Here is an 18,827-nt window from a genome sequence, read left to right on the forward strand (position 1 = left end):
ACTCGGGACCAATTCCTTGGAAGGGGGTGGTTATATTTGAGGGGGCAGAGGTATAGTACCCTATACATGTGGGTTTCTTTTTCTTTTAATTGATTAAATAAGCATCTGACCCTCAATTTATTTATTTGCCTATTTATGTATTAAATTAAATGTTTATTTTTTTTGAGAGAGAGAGAGAGAGAAGAGAGAAAGAGATAATGAGTGAGGGAGAGAGGGAGAGAGAGAGAATCCTAAGCATGCTGTCAGTGCAGAGCCCCATGCTGGGCTTGATCCCATAAACCCCGAGATCATGACTTGAGCTGAAAGCAAGAGTCTGACTCATAACTGACTGAGCCACCCAGACACCCCCTATACATTTGAATTTCTTATGTATAAGGCTTAATGTTAGGAAAAAGGATTGGATTGTATACTGACCATACACCATCATTATGCATTGGCACTGTTGATGACACGATTCTATTATATACTGATTGTTCTGCCAGTCGTGATATTAAAGTTGTCTGTCCAGACCCACTGTCACCCCTGCTTACAGCTAAGAATTATATTCTCTTTCTGCTGTTGGGGTAAGTGGTATATATGGAGTGGAGGAATGAGAAGCAAACTCTCTCATGAAATCCAAATCTTTATCCCTAACAAGATTCTTTGCTCAACCTTACACCGTGGGCTTAAATGATAAATGTGAACATAAATAAATATAAATATAAATAAACATAAACATAAATATAAATATAAATTCTGCTCTCTTTTTTAATCCCTCTTCAATATGCATCCATTTGAGAGTCAGGATACATACTGGGCATGGCAGTGCTTTTCTTCTCTACTGGTTCATGGTTTCTGGCTTTATGCCGGCTCCACCCAAATGAAAGGAGTCTGATGCTTTGCTTGGCAGGGCTGGTGAGGTGTGGACTGTTTGAGAAGGAGAGATTTCCATGGAGCACAAAGGTTTGAGTTCTGGTACTGGTTGCTTTTTGAGTGCTCTCTGCTAAGCTGCTTCCCAGCCTAGTCGGACGTGTACAAAATAGAACAAAGAGAAATTCCCTTATGAGATTTAAAAATCAAATGAACAAAGAAATTAGAGGAAGAAAAAAGAAAGAAGGCTATAGTCAAGGGTTGTATGATCCAATAAATACACACACACACATACACACACACACACACACATTTTAACAGTTGAAGGCCATTAGTGAGAAAGTTGTTTGGGAAAACCTGGAAGGCTCTGGTGAGGAGATGAACAGGGTACTCTGGACACAGGAAGCAATGGAAGGGGGAAGTTTGTCAGACGAAGGTCATTTAGCCACTAAGAAATGTTGAAAATGTAGGGACTGAGATAGTAAGGACATATTCATGAGGGACAGCAAGTGTCAGGCATGGCTGGAACACACACGAGCAGAAGCCCTGGGAGGAAAGGTGGTAAGCAAGACTATGGCACAGCGTTTGAGGACTTTGAACGTCATGGTGAGTATTTCAGCCTTTGCACTTGAAAACCACAGCAACCCTTTAATCATAAGTTATGATTCATCATATTTTTAGAACGCCCACTTTTCCTTTTCAAGTTGTAGCTAGGAGGTAAAAAGAGGGAGAGGATAGAGAGTGAGGAGAAGAGGGAATTTCTGAAATTGTTTCCTTTCCTTCTGTTTAGAAACATAGAGGTCCACTTAAAGAACTGTAGGATTGACCATTTGTAATACTGACGTTCATGAGATACCAGCCCGATTTTGTACTATGTATGAGCTAATAATGCTCACAGTGAAAACTCACGTAGTTATCTCCTTTGACATGTTATTTCTCTTCAACAAAATGGTGTGAGACATTTTATTTAGAATTTGATGAGTATTAGACACTGTGTGAAAGGAGTTTTTATGTCCCATGTTTTGAGAATCTAAACTGATCCTGTTTTTAGATCAGTGAAAATACTCTGCATGATATTACGATGATGGATGTCTGTTACTAATATGTACCGAAACAATAGAATGTACCACACCCAAGAGTGAGCCCTGGGGTAAACTTTGGACTCTGGGTGATGAGGATGTGTCACGGTAGGCTCAACAGTTCTGGGAAATGTACCGTTCTGGCGGGCGATGTTGGTAATGGCAGGGGTGATATTTGGGTGGCGGCTAGGGACCATATGGGGAATCTCTGTACCTGTGTGTTGGTGTTGCTGTGAATGTAACACTGCTGTAAAAAATTAAGTCTTAGCAACAAGAACAAACTAAAAAGCAACAACGACCAAAAAATCTTATTAAAGCTGAGAGGAGTTGTGTGATTTTGCTGCCTCCTCCCCGCCCCCCACAGAGACAGCTGAGAGGGAGCCCATCTGCTCCTCCTCTGAGAGGGGAAGGGACAGGTCTGGAGGCACCACTGAATCATACTCGGGATGCCTGCTGGGTCAATCTTCGTTCTGTTGGGGCCACAGTGGATCCACCTGTATGTTCTCCATTGAGTTTCCAAGTGTAGGGGATGCAAAGATGGATGTCTTCAGGGCAACCCTGACATCTTGAAGGGAGCAGGCACCTCATTCCGGATTAGCCCAAATCCAACTGGACTATGATTAGAAAACTAGATGACTAAATTTTGATAAACAGCTGAATGAGTTTGTCCTTCTGTGCTGAATAAATCTCAATAAAATCAGCTCTCATATCTTGTATATCTCCAAATCTCATACTTGACGGCAAAAATATGTACAGATTTCATAACATGGCTTCCATGGCCTTTGGCAGAGATAAAACCTTGTTTTTCCAAGTTATTCTACTATGACACTAGAATCAGTCTAAACCAGAGGTTTCATACTGATCTTCTCTATTTGTCCCATGATCCCCATTAAAACTTTGGTTGGTTTCTCTCATGTCAAATGCTCTCACCCCTCTGATTTTTGTATCTTTGGATCACAAACTCTTTACAACCAAGGTTATATTTTATTTTCACTCTCATGTCATCATGGTTCACATATAGGGAAGCTGTTTGCATTTTGCATTTGTTTTTTACTATTTTTATTTATTTATTTTTAACATTTATTCATTTTTGACCCACAAAGAGAGACAGAGTGTGAATGGGGAAGAGGCAGAGAGAGAAGGAGACACAGAATTTGAAGCAGGTTCTATCTAGGCTCCAAGCTGTCAGCACAGAGCCGGATGCGGGGCTGGAACTCACGGACTGCAAGGTCATGACCTGAGCCATCAGCTGCTCAACCGACTGAGGCACCCAGGCGCCCCTGTTTTTTAGTATTTGTTAAGGATATTTGGAGTTGCCATTCCCAGCTTCTGATCACCATGAATTAGCAGGAACCACAGTGACAAGATGATTTCAGCTACTCGGGGAAGGAAATATGTGTGAAAAACAGTTGTGCAGATGTATTAAGGGTAAATGAACAGGTAGATTAATATCCTGGTAATTTTAATAATCATAATGGAATGTTGATACTAGTAATCATAATGAAAGAGCCATTCCAATCACAGTTACTAAATACCTGCCTCTCTTCTGCGTCGTACATACTGAATTATTTAGCCTTCACAGAAACCCTAAAAAGTAGATTATTTTAATCTTCATGTCTACAGAGGAAGAAAAAGTAGCACAGAGTTATGTAGGGACTTGTGAAATATGGCATCATACTGCGCAGTGGGTGGGGTATGATTCCTGGTGGTGTGGCTTCAGCCTAGATGCTCTGTCATTGTGCTAACCTACCTCTCTGCTCTGCTTTAGGGGATTTGCATCTTAGGGAACCTGGTTTAGAACTTGAATTTCTTCAATCACATCTAAAGTTCATCTCTTAACATAACCCTGAGTTTTTCACTGACCCATCTATCCTTTAGGAATTTTTACTCTTCTCTTTGCAGATGGTTTCTATTCTTCTAATACCAATCACATAGTCCCTTACATAATTAATGCTTTCATCTATGCATATCTTAAAACTCAAAAATCATTAAGAACAGGTGAGTATTTTGCCCAATCTTCGCAATAAGTCCAGATAATTGTGATTTGATATTTATGGAATTCTGAGAGAAGGGAACAGGCAGTAGAATTTTAAAATGTTTTGAAACAAACACTAAATTAGAATGGGGAAATGGACAGCTTGTAATAAGAGAAAAGGAAAAAAAGTCATAGAAAAAGAGAAAAAGTAAAATCATAATAGGGAAAGTAGCAGAGGCAGGGACTTACATAGCTCTCACTTGTTATAGGCTGGATCTTTTTCTCATTTTATCTGCAGTGCAGTGTAACCATGTTATGTGTAAAGTAGCTTTCCCCAGCTAGTAAAGAGTGGAGCTGGGATTTGAACCCAAGACATCTGACTACAGCAACTGTGTTCTTGACCAAGAAATGTAGTTAGTTATTTTCTTGATGAATAGCCATCCCAGATAGAATATCAAGATTGCAAAATATGAACTGACCAAAGATAAAAAATTTCATAAAAGCAATATTTTCATTAAAAATGTAGTAACAATGTAAAATGTGGTTGGTGATAAAAATGTATGTGCATATAACAAAATACAATTGTTTTCTACTAACCAAATGAGAGAATAAGATCGTGTCATAAAATAACCTTTCTTGTTTGTTTGCATGTTCATCAGCTTTTTTGCAAAATCATCAACCTTGAAATATTGATCATATGTGTATATAGTAAAGGATGTAGAGATACACACATTTGTAAATATACTTAGAGAATGTTTCCTAAAAGACATTTCTAAAAGAAAACCAAAAGTAGTTATTTCTGGAGAGTAGGAGTATAAATTCAATAGTTTGGAGACAGCTTTAAATATTCTTTTATTCTTCTGTGTCTTTTGAATAACGAATGATAGACATGAATTATTTCATCATAAAATATAGTTAATAAATGGACACAAAATGTTGAGAAACATTTTTAATAATTATCAACAGCATGATGATCTCTAGCATTTGGGACAACAACATCATACTTGGGAAATTACTTTAGGTTGTTATCTATGTGACTCAAAATTGGAAACTATATAAATAACTCAAAGGACAAATGGTCAAAAGATGCCAGTTACAAAGCTTTATATAATGTCGCGTAATTAAATTAACAGTTAAACTAATGATAAGTATAATGACATGGGAGGAAGTGTTATAATAATTCAAGTCAAAATCAGGACACAAAATGATATTATATGGTGATTTCAGTGACAAACTCAACATGTTATGAACAAATACTTGAAATAGAACAATCATAACATAGTATGTTGGAATTATGGGATACTTTTCAGATGAAATTTTTAGAAGTATCCTGGTGACTTCAGGGTAAAATAAACATCTTTGAGTAACAGGCATCATTTAGATTATAGGCATCATTAGGAATTTTATAGCATGTTGAATTCACAGGCAGAGATGCTCAATATTCTGAGTTTAGTCCCACAGTACAGTCAAGAGGGTAAACCGTTTTCCTCAATTATGTCAACTTCAAAGGTGTCCCGACATTTGTTATATAATGGCGTCAGTAAAACTGACATTGAACAAGGGAGGTTAAGTAAAAGATTGTCAAAACAGATTTTTATAAAGCATATTTCATCCAACATACTGATGGAGTCAGAGATAAAGGGGTTAGGGACCCAAAAATGAGTGAACTGAGCAGAGAATACTTTCTTCCAGAGGGATTTTCCAACAAGTTAATTATAGTGGAATAGTGTTTTCCAGATTTCAAAGCACATATATAAAAAAATGCATAACACATGAGATATATGTGTGTATCTGTGTGCATATACAATCTTTTAATTCTTAAGGAAACTCAGGATCAGCTAAGGCAAATATTTGCACTCCCTTTTTCACATGAAAGCTAAATTATGAGACAGTTAAGTCACTTGCCCAAGGAAAATTCAAGTGCTGCAGTTTTCAGTCTTGGTAGGAATCATAATTTTTTAAGGACATTTAATTTTTACTCCCCAAATGCAAAGGCTTTGTTGACCCAAGGCAGTTAGCTTCTGAATCAACAGATAGATCTGGGAGAGGCTTGGGCATCTGCGGATTTACCAAGAGTCAAAGAGGATTGAAGGCAGTCAGAGGTAACATAACATGGAGCAAAAGCAAGGCATTCAGAGTTCAGCCCACCGATCTTTCCAAGCTGTCATTTCTTTTCTTCTCTTTGCAGATTCAGCCCTTGTCCTCCACTGCACCTTACTTTCAGCCAGTAGAATTGCGATGAATAGCAGTGTGACTGAATTCATTCTCCTTGGGTTGACTCGGGATGCAGGAAAGCAGAAGGCAGTATTTGGGGTCTTCTTGATTCTTTACCTTGCGACACTGTCGGGGAACTTTCTCATTGTAGTGACTATTAAAATAAGCAGGACCCTTGGGAGTCCCATGTACTTCTTCCTGTTCTATCTGTCTTTTGCTGACGCCTGCTTCTCTACAACCACAGCCCCCAGATTGATTGTGGATGCCCTTGCTCAGAAGAAGACCATTTCCTACAAAGAGTGCATGACTCAGGTCTTTGCAGCCCATTTCTTTGGGTGCATGGAAGTCTTGGTGCTCATCCTCATGGCTTTTGATCGCTATGTAGCCATTTGTAAGCCCTTGCGATACACAACCATCATGAGCCGGCACATGTGCAGTGTTTTGGTGATTCTAGCCTGGGTGGGATCTTGTATCCACTCTTCAGCACAAATTTTCCTGGCTTTGAGATTGCCTTTCTGTGGCCCCAATGTGATTGACCACTATTTCTGTGACTTGCAGCCCTTGTTGAAACTTGCCTGCATGGACACTTATGTAACAAATTTGCTAGTTGTTTCCAACAGTGGGGCCATATGCACGGTGAGTTTCATAATCCTGCTTATCTCCTATGTTGTCATCTTGTACTCTCTGCGTAACCACAGTGCTGAAGGAAGGCGAAAAGCCCTTTCCACCTGCACCTCCCACTTTATTGTGGTTGTCTTATTTTTTGGCCCATGCATATTCATATACACACGCCCGCCAACCACATTTCCAATAGACAAGACAGTGGCTGTGTTTTATACAATTGGGACACCCTTGCTCAACCCTCTGATCTATACACTGAGGAATATGGAAGTGAAAAAAGCCATGAAGAAATTATGGTGTAGCAAAGTATGACTTCTCTTGATACAGGATATTTAGGGATTCTAATGTATATTTCCTTTTTTTTTTCTAATGTATATTTCCTTAAGAGATTGGTTTTCCTTCATGGACTGGAAAGATGAAATATTCTCATTGGGGGAAAATCCATTAAGGAATTTTAATATCACTAATATTTTATATATTTAATTGACTTATCATGAATAAGTATGAATGAATATACATCCTTAATTCTGAGAGGATTGCATTAGAATAGGATAATTTAAAGTCTGTAACCATTTTTGAACCACCTTGCTGGCCCTTAGTTGAATTCTATTCACCTATGGCCATATTTACCTGATAATTTCACCTCCTGTGCAATTTGTCTTCAGAAAGAAATGCACTGACTAGTGACAGAATGATTGTGTAGTGTGTGTATGTGTGTGCACACACTAATTCTTTACAGATTTTATTCTCGTCCTTAAGAACTTGGACATAGAGCTAATCCATATGGAACTGGAACTTAGAAATGAAGGTAGTGGTCTTGACTACCTGGGACTTAGCGATGATGTTCTGAGAAATTCTGTGGTGGAATCTGTGCCTAAGCCTGACTCACTGGGACATCTACATGGATGGACCCTCAAGCTCCCAGAAAAGCTGGAAACCTCAGTGAAAACCTGGACCTTCACTGGAAAAAACTCTCAATGTTTGGTGAATGGTGGGAGAAGGAGAGTTGTACACTTGGCAGTGATGGGCGGTATCTGGCAGTCAGCTGCTTTATTGGCAGGGTCCTTCCCCTTCATGTTCACAGAGAAGGGGCAATGTGGGTGTTTGGCAGCAGGAATATGCAGAAGGATGAGGGGTAGAAGGAGGGCTGGAGAACTATGTACACAGTAGAGACAGAAAAGGTGAATGGAAAGTGGTAAGGTTAAGAAAATATGTTTATTAGTGCTCAGAAAGCTGTGGGAATTCTCTTCTCATGCTTAGATCATAGAGATCCCAGATTCCCTTAGATTTTAGATAAGGTCTCAGTTGGGAGGGGTGGGAGAAGTGGTCAGGGGACAGAAAGGTCCTACTTGACCTGGTACCTTAACAAACTGGCTCACTCTCTTTGCTTCTGAAAAATCTTGAAATTCTTTTATTTGCCCTCCTTTTGGGGCTTTTTGTAGGCTGTCTAATTTTAGTATCCTTGATGTGGGAAGAAGGTTTCTATTTCTTATGATAACTGATGACTCCTTGTTAGCCCTCAGAAAGCCAGTGGTTACCTTCCAAATTCTGTACCTTTCCCAATGAACTCTTTTCGGCTGGTCCCTAGAAGATCTCCTTACAGCTTCTCTGTGGCATCTATCTAGTTGTAGGGTACTTCTGTTGACCATTTCCTTTGGTTTGGAAATAGGCATAAGGTGATTTAGACACACAGTTCACATCCATTGTGTCTACTCAACATTTCAATTTTAACTCCTTGCTACATGAGAAAGGTTACATTATAAATAATTTCTGTGAACACTGGACCCCAAGATAATTTATTTTCATTTAGAAAGTGATTGTACATTACTCTGAAATGAGAAATATTTACTTCTTTTCACATAAAAGCTAAAATTTTAAGAATAAAAATTTGTATAACATAACCTTATCTGTAAATGAGAAAGACTTCAAGTGAACTGGGTGGAGATTGACCTTGGGAAGGAGTAATGAGGAAAGGTGAAAGGGAGTCACTCCAAGTATAGGAACAAGAGAAAGGAAAGGAAGACAGAAAATAAGTCTTTTCATTGGTCATAAGGAAAAATGACTTCATCAAAGTTTCAAGATGCCTCTTATAAAATCCTTCTGTGATTTCAGTGACTAGCAGAGATGTGTCTGTTCTCTCCTCTCTACATTTAGGTTGGAATCCTTCTGTGCAAACAAAAAGACCTCAGCATCCGGGACAGAATCATCACTAGGGTTCAACAGACAATGGGCATAGTTAGTATTGAGGTAATTATAGCATCAGCCACTTCAAATAGCTGGACAACTGAGGAGGGTCTGTAGGAATCTAACAAGTGATAGGTAGTTACAGAGTTCTGTAGGGTATCATAGAGATCTGTCACCCTCGTCCTTTCTTCACCCCATGAATCAGAAGGGGTGGATCAGGTTAGAAGCTAGAATGAAAGGGTTTGAACAGTAAAACACAGTTAAGGAATAATGGCAGTGTCTTAGGTCCCCTGAGCTTCTAAGCTGACCTGCAGTACCTAAAAAATTAAAAATTTCCAGAAGAAAGACAGGATTTTTTAGCTGGGAATTCCAGCAAAAGTGCTGAGATTGCATATTCTATGGGTCAGACACCTCTCCCTGAAACAATCACTGTGGTAAAACAACAACAAAAAGTTCTCTGTGTTCAGATCCAGGTGAATGGGTGGCTCTATGATCTTCTCTGGGACCTCTCAGGTGTTTGGGTTCGATTAGCTATAGTCTGATCTGATATGATCTTGAATGAGACAGTGGTGCTCTTTCCCTGGTGGCCTGTTGTCTAGCATGCTAATCCGGGGTGTTCTCATGGCAGAAGTGTCTCAGAGAGCAAATGAAAGTGCACAAACCTCTTGAGGCAGAGGCTCAGAACTGACCTTCTGTCGGGGTGTCTATCACGTTCTATCGGCCAAAGTGAGTCACAAGGACTTCCCAGACTCAGAAAGGGAAGGTCTGCAAAGTTACAAGGAAACCAGTGTAGATACAGGGAGGCTAATAACTGGGCACAGTGTAATAATTCTGGCCCAAATGCTTACCACGTGCCTGGGAATTTTCAACGTGTTTTGTAGAATTTAATTGATTTCATCCTTAGCAGTGCCTATACTATACTCTATGTCTTTGTTCATGCTGGTCCCATTACCTGGAATGTCCTTTCCTTTGGCTAACTTGGAAACACCTTACTCATGTTTCAGGCTCAACTTCAATGTCATCTCTTCCAGGAAGCTTTTCGTGGCTCAGCCAAAGGCTCTTTATTTACACTCCGTTAGTACTTGTGTAAATTACTTCTCAACATGTTCATCACATTATGTTGAATTTAATTAATTTGTGTACCTTTCCATGGCTTTTACATTTCCTATCTCCAGGGAATTGGCATAGAAGAATTTAGAAGCGTAGGGTTAAACTGGGCTTTAAACTAGGCTTAGAAATTTATCTGGAACAATTCACTTAATCTCTTTGTATCTCAGGTAGCTCATCTGCCAAATGGGAGCACAACGGTAGTGAATGTATAGATTTGTGGCAAAGATGAGATGAGTTAACATTGATAAAGTGCTTAAGGAAGTGCCCGTGATATGATAAATGCACAATACCCTTCATTATTATTGCTTATATTTGCATGATCACAATACACATAATCAGTAATGTTTCAATAAGCTGAAACATTTTTAAACTCTTCGAGGAACTTAAAAAGCAGATGTTGTCTTTCCGAAACAATCAAGATGATGTTCTGAAAAATATTGCTTAGAGAAATTAGTTGAAAGGGTTCAAACATGGGACTGAGCAGGATATATATTTAGTGCTTCACTGACAAGTTACACCAGGGAAAGTTAAGTCACTCACAGGAAGTTTCCTTTCTTCTCTCATTTCCCAGCTTCCTTTCAGTTGGGCGCAAGTGATTTTATCTGCCTGGCCCCTGTGGATTACTACAGCTTTGTGATATATTTGCTCTTGGTTCTTCTCCCCCTTCCCCCCTCCCCGTCCCCCCAAATCTTGACCATTCTCACATATATATTCAACTGCATGGAGTTTAGAATCAGTTTGTCAGTTTCCATGAATATCATCTCCAGAGATTTCGATTAGGAGCTCACTAAATGTGTCAGTTAATTGGGAAAAGTTAACAACTTTCAAATGTGAGTTTCTCCTATCATGAATCGTAGAACTCACCTTATTCAGTTGTCATATGTCTTTTTGTGAAGACGTTTAGTCTGCTTTTTGTAATTTTTGTTACATCTTTTAGTTTGATGATGAAGACCATTTATTTTATTTTTTAAACTTGTTTATTATGCTTACATTTGGAAGTAATATTGTGCTTGTTTTTGACCAAGATTTTTAATAAACACTATAATATGTCTGTTGATTGTGTTGGTTTTGCTAAGTAGATGAACACATCACCCAGCAATGAATTCTGTTGCTTCATTTTTGGTTTTGATTGCCTTATTTCCTTTTTACTGTTACTTCATTGGCTGACACAGAATTTCCAAAGTGACAGCCAATGGACTGGAATTCACCTGAAAGTTTGTAAATTTGTTTGATCCCAAATTGTTCTTTAGAATACGATTTTACCAACCTTTAAAAAAATCAGCCATCAACGTATTCAAATCATTAAAAGTTATATGAAATATGGATGCCTGATTTGTCTTAAAAATCTGAGTGTGGGGCAAATTTGGATATATGCTCCCCATAGGGTGACCACAGAGCAGAGCTTAGTCTGGGCAGACTCGAATAGGGGACAGCATTTGTTCCCTTTTGTTAGGGAACAAATGTTTTACATTTCTTCTTAAACATCTTTGCACAATTTGACTTTACTCAATTTTTAAAATCTTCCTGGTGTCTGTAGGTATATGAGGTTGAGAACTTGGCATTAAGACTCTTAGTAAAATATATAATAATAGCAGTTATAGAAGATGGCCTTATTTCTGAATTTAATGGATTACTCTTCTAATTAACCGTGACATTTTCTTTAGGCTTCTGGAACACACCCTTTCATCAAGTTAAAGAGATTCATTTTCCTTTTAGTTGGTTGTGCTTTAATTATAATTCAGTTTAAAAATTGACATCTCAGAAATAGCCCCTTTTGTTTTTAACTTTATTATTAGAGTTATATAAATATAACTTTATTATTAGAATATCCTGGTACCAGAAATCAGTAAACTAAAGATTGTATCGGAAAGCAGAATATGTAAAAAATTTCCAGACCTTATGTGTTAAAATGTATTTAATGAGAAACAGAGGCATGCTGTGACCTGAGAACTTATTTAATCATCTATAAAAAAGATGTGAACAAATTGGCAGGTAACCCTAAATTGTAAGTTGGCACAGTCACAAAAAGCTCTCAACAACTGAATAAGAAACATGAAACTAAAGCTAGAATTGCACTGTTTCTTTGATTGACGTTTATCAAGGTATCAAATCTCAAACATCATAAAATATAAAGTCTTGGACCTCATTCCGAGGACGTTCCTAGTGTTTATATTATGCGACTCTAATAAAATAAAGATTATCCTAAGCTTTTTCAAAGACCCAAGTCATCACATTGTTGTGGATTTTTCTTCTGTACTGATACATGGAAAAAATGAAAAACTATAAAACTAGGAGGACTACTTTACTGTGAAATAAAGATATTTCTAAATGTTTATTTATTTTGAGAGAGAGAGACAGAGAGAGAGCAAGCAGGGCAGGGGCAGAGGGAGAGAGAGAGAGAGAGAGAGAGAGAGAGAGAGAATTCCAAGCAGGCTCCACACTGCCATCATGGAGCTGGAGGTGGGACTCAAACCCACGAACCATGAGATCATGATCTGAGCTGAAATCAAGAGTCAGATGCTTAACCGACTGAGCTACCCAGTGCCCCTACTATGAAGTATTAAATGGTACTGTAAAATTCCTTCTACAATCAAAACTGAAAGAACAAATAGAAACTAGCTGCAAAAGCTTTTTACACTTTGCCTCCAACTCCCCTATAACACAAAAGTTAAAGTCATTCAGCCTTCCTGGAGAATTTCTGGCTCAAGGTTATTTCTAAGAAACCATAACAACATTCGTGCTCTTTGTGGTTATAGGGAGCAGTAGCTGTCTCCACACGACATAATCTGACCCCTGTGTACACTTCTCACCTTGCTTCTTGCCACTCTACGTGGGCCACTATGTTCCTTGAAAATACCCTGGTAGTCCTGTTTTAGAGTCTCCCTTTCTAGAATCTTCATCGCACTCATCCTCACGTGCCATTTCCTTCTGATCATTGCTGTCATTTATTGGTGTTCTCATCATTAAAAGCATTAAAGTTATTAAAAGTATTAATACATTTCATCACTTTTCCTCAACAATCAGCTGAAATGCTATGAGCTAATAGAATCCTTCTCTTCCTACCCAATATGAGGGACCCTCCATAAAATAACCAGAGCCTTCCATTTCCACAGACTCTGTTCTAATGATCACTCCCTGCCGTTTGTTTGTTTGTTTTTAATTACTTATTGATTATCTCCTTGTTCGCCCCAACTATCTGAACTTGGCTGTTTGGGCAGGGGAGTGGGGAAAGCTCTTTCATTCTATAATCATTCAACAGACATTTATTGAAAACCTAACAGATGCCAGGCATAAATAAAACAGAAGTCCTTCCCACAAGATGTCCAGTACAGAGAAAGCTGGCAAGTAGCCAAAGTCAAATGACGTTTATGTAAAAGCAATTATACTATTGATCATTTTTACTAAGAAAATAAGGAAGATGTCGGCGTAGGGATTATGGTAGGAGTGGAGGAATCTTTAACAGAGGTGTGAAGGGGAGGCTCTATGAGGTGATAGTGCTTCATCTCTTAGTTTGAAGCTGTAAATTAGGGGGAAACAGCCACCTGAAGAGGAGGAGGGCTTGCTCTCAGAGAGAAGCAAAAACTTGAAGAGCTGTGGGGGCAGGTGAAAAAGTCCCACAACTGCTGACGGACAGTGAAGGAGGAGGTGAGGCGCTCCAGATGTGGACTTAGAGGCAGTAGAAAGATTAAGTGGAGAATTTTACCACAAGGCAGGATGTTTCTAAAGGCAATGGGAAGCCAAGGAGGGTCTAAATCAGTAGCAGATCATAATCCTTTAACAAATCCATGGTCCTTAAATCCTAAATCATAAAGAGCTTTATATTGTTAAGAAACCCCTCTGGCCGCTAGTGGAGAATGGACAGTTTATTTCTCACACGTGTCTGAAAGAATTCCTCTTTATGGGAGACATGATGCTCTTAGCATGACACGCACCTGCCAACAAAAGCCCCGCCCCCTTTCCCCCACAGTTTCCCCATGGCATTTTTCACCTCTGCGTTCCTCAGGGTGTAGATCGGGGGGTTTAACATGGGCGTGATGATGGAATCAGACACGGCCATTGCCTTGTCTAGGGGGTAAGTGGCCACAGGCCGCACGTACAGGAAAATGCAGGGCACGAAGAACAAGACGACCACAGTGAGGTGGGAGCCACAGGTCGAGAGGGCTTTGCGCCGCCCCGCAGAGCTGCAAGACTTCAGGGAGCAGAGGATGACCACGTAGGAGGCCACGAGGATAAGGAAGATGGTCACACACATCACCCCACTGTTGAGGATGACTAAGAGACCCAGGGCGTGGGTGTCCATGCAGGCGAGTTTCAGCAATGGGAACAAATCACACATGAAGTGATCGATGACACTGGGACCACAGAAGGGTATTTGATACATGAAGAGAAGCTGTATTGCTGCGTGGATAAACCCCCCCACGCAGGCGCCTCCCAGCAGCAGGCGGCACACCCGAGGGTTCATGATGCTCGGGTAGTGCAGGGGCTTACAGATGGCCACGTAGCGGTCATAGGCCATCACGACGAGAAGGATGACCCCCACACCACCAAAGAAATGCTTCGCAAAGAGTTGGGTCATGCAGCCTTCAAAGGAGATGGTAGTTCTCTCGGAGAAGGAGTCCACGATCATCTTGGGGGCAATGACAGAACAGTAGGTGGCATCCATGAAGGACAAGGAAGTGAGGAAAAAATACATAGGTGATCTCAGGTTCTGACTTGTGATCACGGTTACCACCATGAGTAGGTTCCCCAAAACCGTGGACACAGGATTAGAAACACAGCAGAGAGCATTTTCCGCAGCTCTGGGTTCTCTGTGATGCCCAAAAGAATGAATTCAGTCGCATTGTTTGGATTCTCCATTTATTGGGTGCTTACATGAGCTCCAGCCGGGAGCTGGAAAACCTAAAAATGCAACATATGATTTATGATTAGTGATTGTTGGCCTCATGTCTTTCCAGGACCTCAGGGACCTTATTATTTGTTTGTATTCATTTATTCACTATCCAAGCATTTGGATCTTAACAACATGCTAAATGAAGTGTTGAAAAGATAGATACTTCATTCATGCCAGCCTCTCCCATGACATTTCTCCTCTTTATTTAAATGGTTCTTCCATGTGATATAGTTTTCCTCTTCCTTTTCCTTCCTTTCTTCTTATTAATAGCCACATTTTTTGAGTGCTTATCTTACTTCAGGTACTAGAATAACCCTATGATGTTTTCTTTTTTTTTTTTTTTTGTTTTGTTTTGTTTTGTTTTTGTTTTTTTTACAGATGATGGAGCAGACTCTCATAAAGTTTAGGAGACTTAGCCAAGGTTGCACAGCTCGAAGGGGTGAAGCCAGAACATGGGCCATACTTTCTGACTCCAGAATCGGTGCCCTCAAATATCAATATTGCTTCCTTAGTAATTACTCTGTGAGTTTATCATTTGCTAATCAGTGTGCTAATTACAGTGCGATATATTACCCTGTTTTATCTTCAAAACAATCTGAAGTGGGTTATGCTTCCAATGCTCTTTTCCAGATGTTGTGACAGTTCCATTGTAATTCTGTAATTTACCCATCAGTATTAAATGCTCAAAATATACCTAAAAGTTGTGGTTGTATAATACCTGGGTAATATACCTAAATTGAGTAAGATTATACACAGTGATAGTTGATGGGGGGTGGGAGGGAGCGGAGGGTGGGTGATGGGTATTGAGGAGGGCACCTGTTGGGATGAGCACTGGGTGCTGTATGGAAACCAATTTGACAATAAATTTCATATTAAAAAAAAATAAACAGTGATGGTCCAGCAGATACGGTCACAACAGACTGACTCAATCCTGAACCAGCCCTAAGTCATTCCTTTTGGTTTCCTCTGTTCCCAAAATGGAACAAAGTTTCCCTGGAACATAAATGGCAACAAGTAGGCAATTCTGCTCTCCTTTTAAAGAAATGTAACACATCTTGGGAAGTTAAATCTCTTACAAGAGGTAAATCTCTTACTGGAATTTTGATTGCACAGCTCAAGTTGCTAACTACTATGTTCCGCTACTTGCTACTTCCTAAGAGAACAGATGATACGGTGTTTCAAGAAAGTTACTGTTGCAACCCAGAAGAAAAGCTGCAGTGAAGACGTGCCTTGTATACTACTGGGAACTACTTTTTAAAAAAATTCCTTTACTTTGAGAAAGAAAGAAAGAAAGAAAGAAAGAAAGAAAGAAAATGGGCATGAGAGGAGGAGAGGCAGAGAGAGAGAGAGAGAGAGAGAGAGAGAGAGAGAGAAGAGAGAGAGAATCCCAAGCAGGCTCCACACGGGGCTAGATCTCACAACGGTGAGATCACGACCTGAGGCGAAATTCAGAGTTGGACGTTTAATCCACTGAGCCATCCAGGCGCCCCACTCCTGGGAATTTTTAAGCAGAGGATGGCTGCTATACCTTAGGAATTTTCGAGAGTATAGCTTCAACTGATGCGTGGAGTATACCACTGTGTGAACGCTGAGAAGTTCCTCACACAGTTCAGCAACCCCACCCCACCCCACCCCGTGCACAAAATGCAGAGCGCCCACAGGTGACCGTGGCAGTGCCATTTATTCACATTGCTTAACCTCCTCCTCTCCCTCCTGACCCAGGAACTGAGATCTTTCTTGTAAGGACGCTTGTGAATTACAAGGAACACTGACTCCAGAGTCAGGGAATGAGACGTGAGTTTTATTCCATGTTGTGTCACTAATGTGGTCTGCCATTTGGGCATGTTGCTGGCATCTCCCAGCCTCAGTGTCCTCATTTGCAATGTAAGGATGGCTCACTGGACGAGTAACAACAAAGGACTCTGCTGCTTCCTCACAAAAGCGCTCATCTCTTAATTGATTGTATTGATTGTTTAAGCCGCTGGGTACGTTTTCTTAGAGAGGCGATTCATTTCATGTTAAAAAAAAAATTGAGGGGCACCTGGGTGGTTCAGTTGATTGTCAGCCTCTTGATTTCAGCTCAGGTCATGGTCTCGGGGTTCGTGAGTTCGAGCCCCACGTCTGGCTCTGTGCTGGTAGCAGAACCTGCCTGAGATTCTCTCTGTCCCTCCCCCCACTCATATTTCTCTCTCTCTCTCTCTCTCTCTCTCTCTGTATATATACATATATATATATATATATACACACACACATATATATATATATATATATATATATCCCTCTCTCAAAATAAATAAATAAACTCTAAAAAATTGGAAAGCCACCACTCTAAGTAATATCTAATGTTCCATTTGTCTTATGGCTTGGGGCTTGAGTGACTTCATATCCATACAGTATAGAATTGAATTTTTCTTTGTAACATTCAGCCCAACACCAGCACCTTCCCCCTTAACTTATTCAGCTTCATTTCTCCGTTCTCCTCATTTTGTTTTGTTTGTTTTTTTTTTTAATTTTTTTTAACGTTTATTTATTTTTGAGACAGAGAGAGACAAAGCATGAACAGGGGAGGGTCAGAGAGAGGGAGACACAGAATCTGAAACAGGCTCCAGGCTCTGAGCTGTCAGCACAGAGCCCGACGCGGGGCTCGAACTCACGGACCGCGAGATCATGACCTGGGCCGAAGTCGGCCACTTAACCGACTGAGCCACCCAGGCGCCCCTCTTCTCATTTTGTTTATTCCACTGTCATCCCATCCACTTCCTGCCAGACTCCTAGCATGTCTTTCCACAGCTGTCTTTCTGTTTGCAGGGAATGTCACTGGATCCAGACCCAGCAGACCTGCCTCAAAGTCACAGCCAGGCCACTTACTGGCTTAGTGATCTCGGCCTCTGTAAGCCTCAGTTTCTGCAGTAGCACAATTACTAAAACAGAAAGACATACATAACTCACAGAATAATGGACATAAACTCACAGGATGAGAGAGGGGCCAGAGAGAAAGACGTCAGAGGGAAGGAGAAAGGGAAAGAGAGGGAGGGAGAAAGAGAGAGAGAGAGAGAGAGAAGAGAGGAGGAAGCTGAATTGGAAAAAAGCCATCATGGAATCTTAGTAATTCTTCCCAGAATGCCTATGAGCAGTTTTTAGAAAACTACACATTTTATTTTCCAGTTTTCATTTCTAAATAAACATTCATTCATTTAACGTTGAAAAATTTTCTCAAAAGGAAACCAAAGTAGATCAAGCAAAATAACTGAATCTAATTCAGGTGTGCACTCAAGTTCATAATCAGGGTTCCTTATTCAGAGAATAAGTATTGCTTACAGATAAAGCAAACAAACAGGTATCGGGTGAGAATTACTGACATACTTTAAGAGTAATACACATGTATGTATGTATTTGATGCAGTTAACTCAATTAATGTTATATTCGAAAATAATTTCTAAGCTATAGTTCTGTGCAATAACTGAAACCTACATATGAAAAGCTTACACCAAATAATGGAGATGATTCTTAGAGCTTAGATTTTACAGTTGGTCAACAATGGAAAGTGACATAACTAAAGATTCTAAGGTCACTTAACCTAAGATCTTACCAAACTCAGGATTCTGTCACATGAAGTAAGTTCAGAGAGTCCAAGAACCAGGTGCAGTTTTTCTAACTTGGTTTTTCTAACCATGGAGGCAAAGTCTCTAGGACATAAACAAGGGAAAAGCCATCCACTTATTACATCTTGGCTAAATTTGTAGAACTGGGATTTGTATTGCTTTCAAAGAGAGAGTTAAACAGGAGACTTAAGTAGTTATGATCTTAAGGAGGAAATAACCTTTCTCCAAGGGATTACCAAGGGATTTACATTCTCTCCAATTAAGGACAACTGCTAAAAGATATCCAAGTACAGTGCTTACCA

At 39.9% G+C, this 18,827-nt stretch overlaps 2 protein-coding genes across 2 annotated transcripts; one reads left to right on the forward strand and one right to left on the reverse strand.

Annotated features, from left to right (window-relative positions):
* Positions 1–6,141: 6,141 nt before the first annotated feature.
* Positions 6,142–7,050, forward strand: LOC102954908 (olfactory receptor 4C11-like). The gene has a single exon (XM_007095366.2). It carries the CDS (start codon positions 6,142–6,144, stop codon positions 7,048–7,050), a length of 909 nt encoding a protein of 302 aa, XP_007095428.2.
* A 6,717-nt stretch (positions 7,051–13,767) lies between these two features.
* Positions 13,768–14,889, reverse strand: LOC102957450 (olfactory receptor 4C6-like). The gene is given in 2 exon segments (XM_015543476.2): positions 13,768–14,796; positions 14,799–14,889. Coding segments are annotated over 2 exon segments (939 nt in total). The 3' UTR covers positions 13,768–13,948.
* Positions 14,890–18,827: the final 3,938 nt, after the last annotated feature.

Source organism: Panthera tigris, chromosome D1 (assembly GCF_018350195.1).
Source record: "Panthera tigris isolate Pti1 chromosome D1, P.tigris_Pti1_mat1.1, whole genome shotgun sequence".
In the NCBI taxonomy this organism is placed as follows: Eukaryota; Metazoa; Chordata; class Mammalia; order Carnivora; family Felidae; genus Panthera; species Panthera tigris.

Coding starts and splice junctions, on each gene's coding strand:
- LOC102954908 (XM_007095366.2), top strand. CDS start 6,142: ATGAATAGCAGTGTGACTGAATTCATTCTCCTTGGGTTGACTCGGGAT.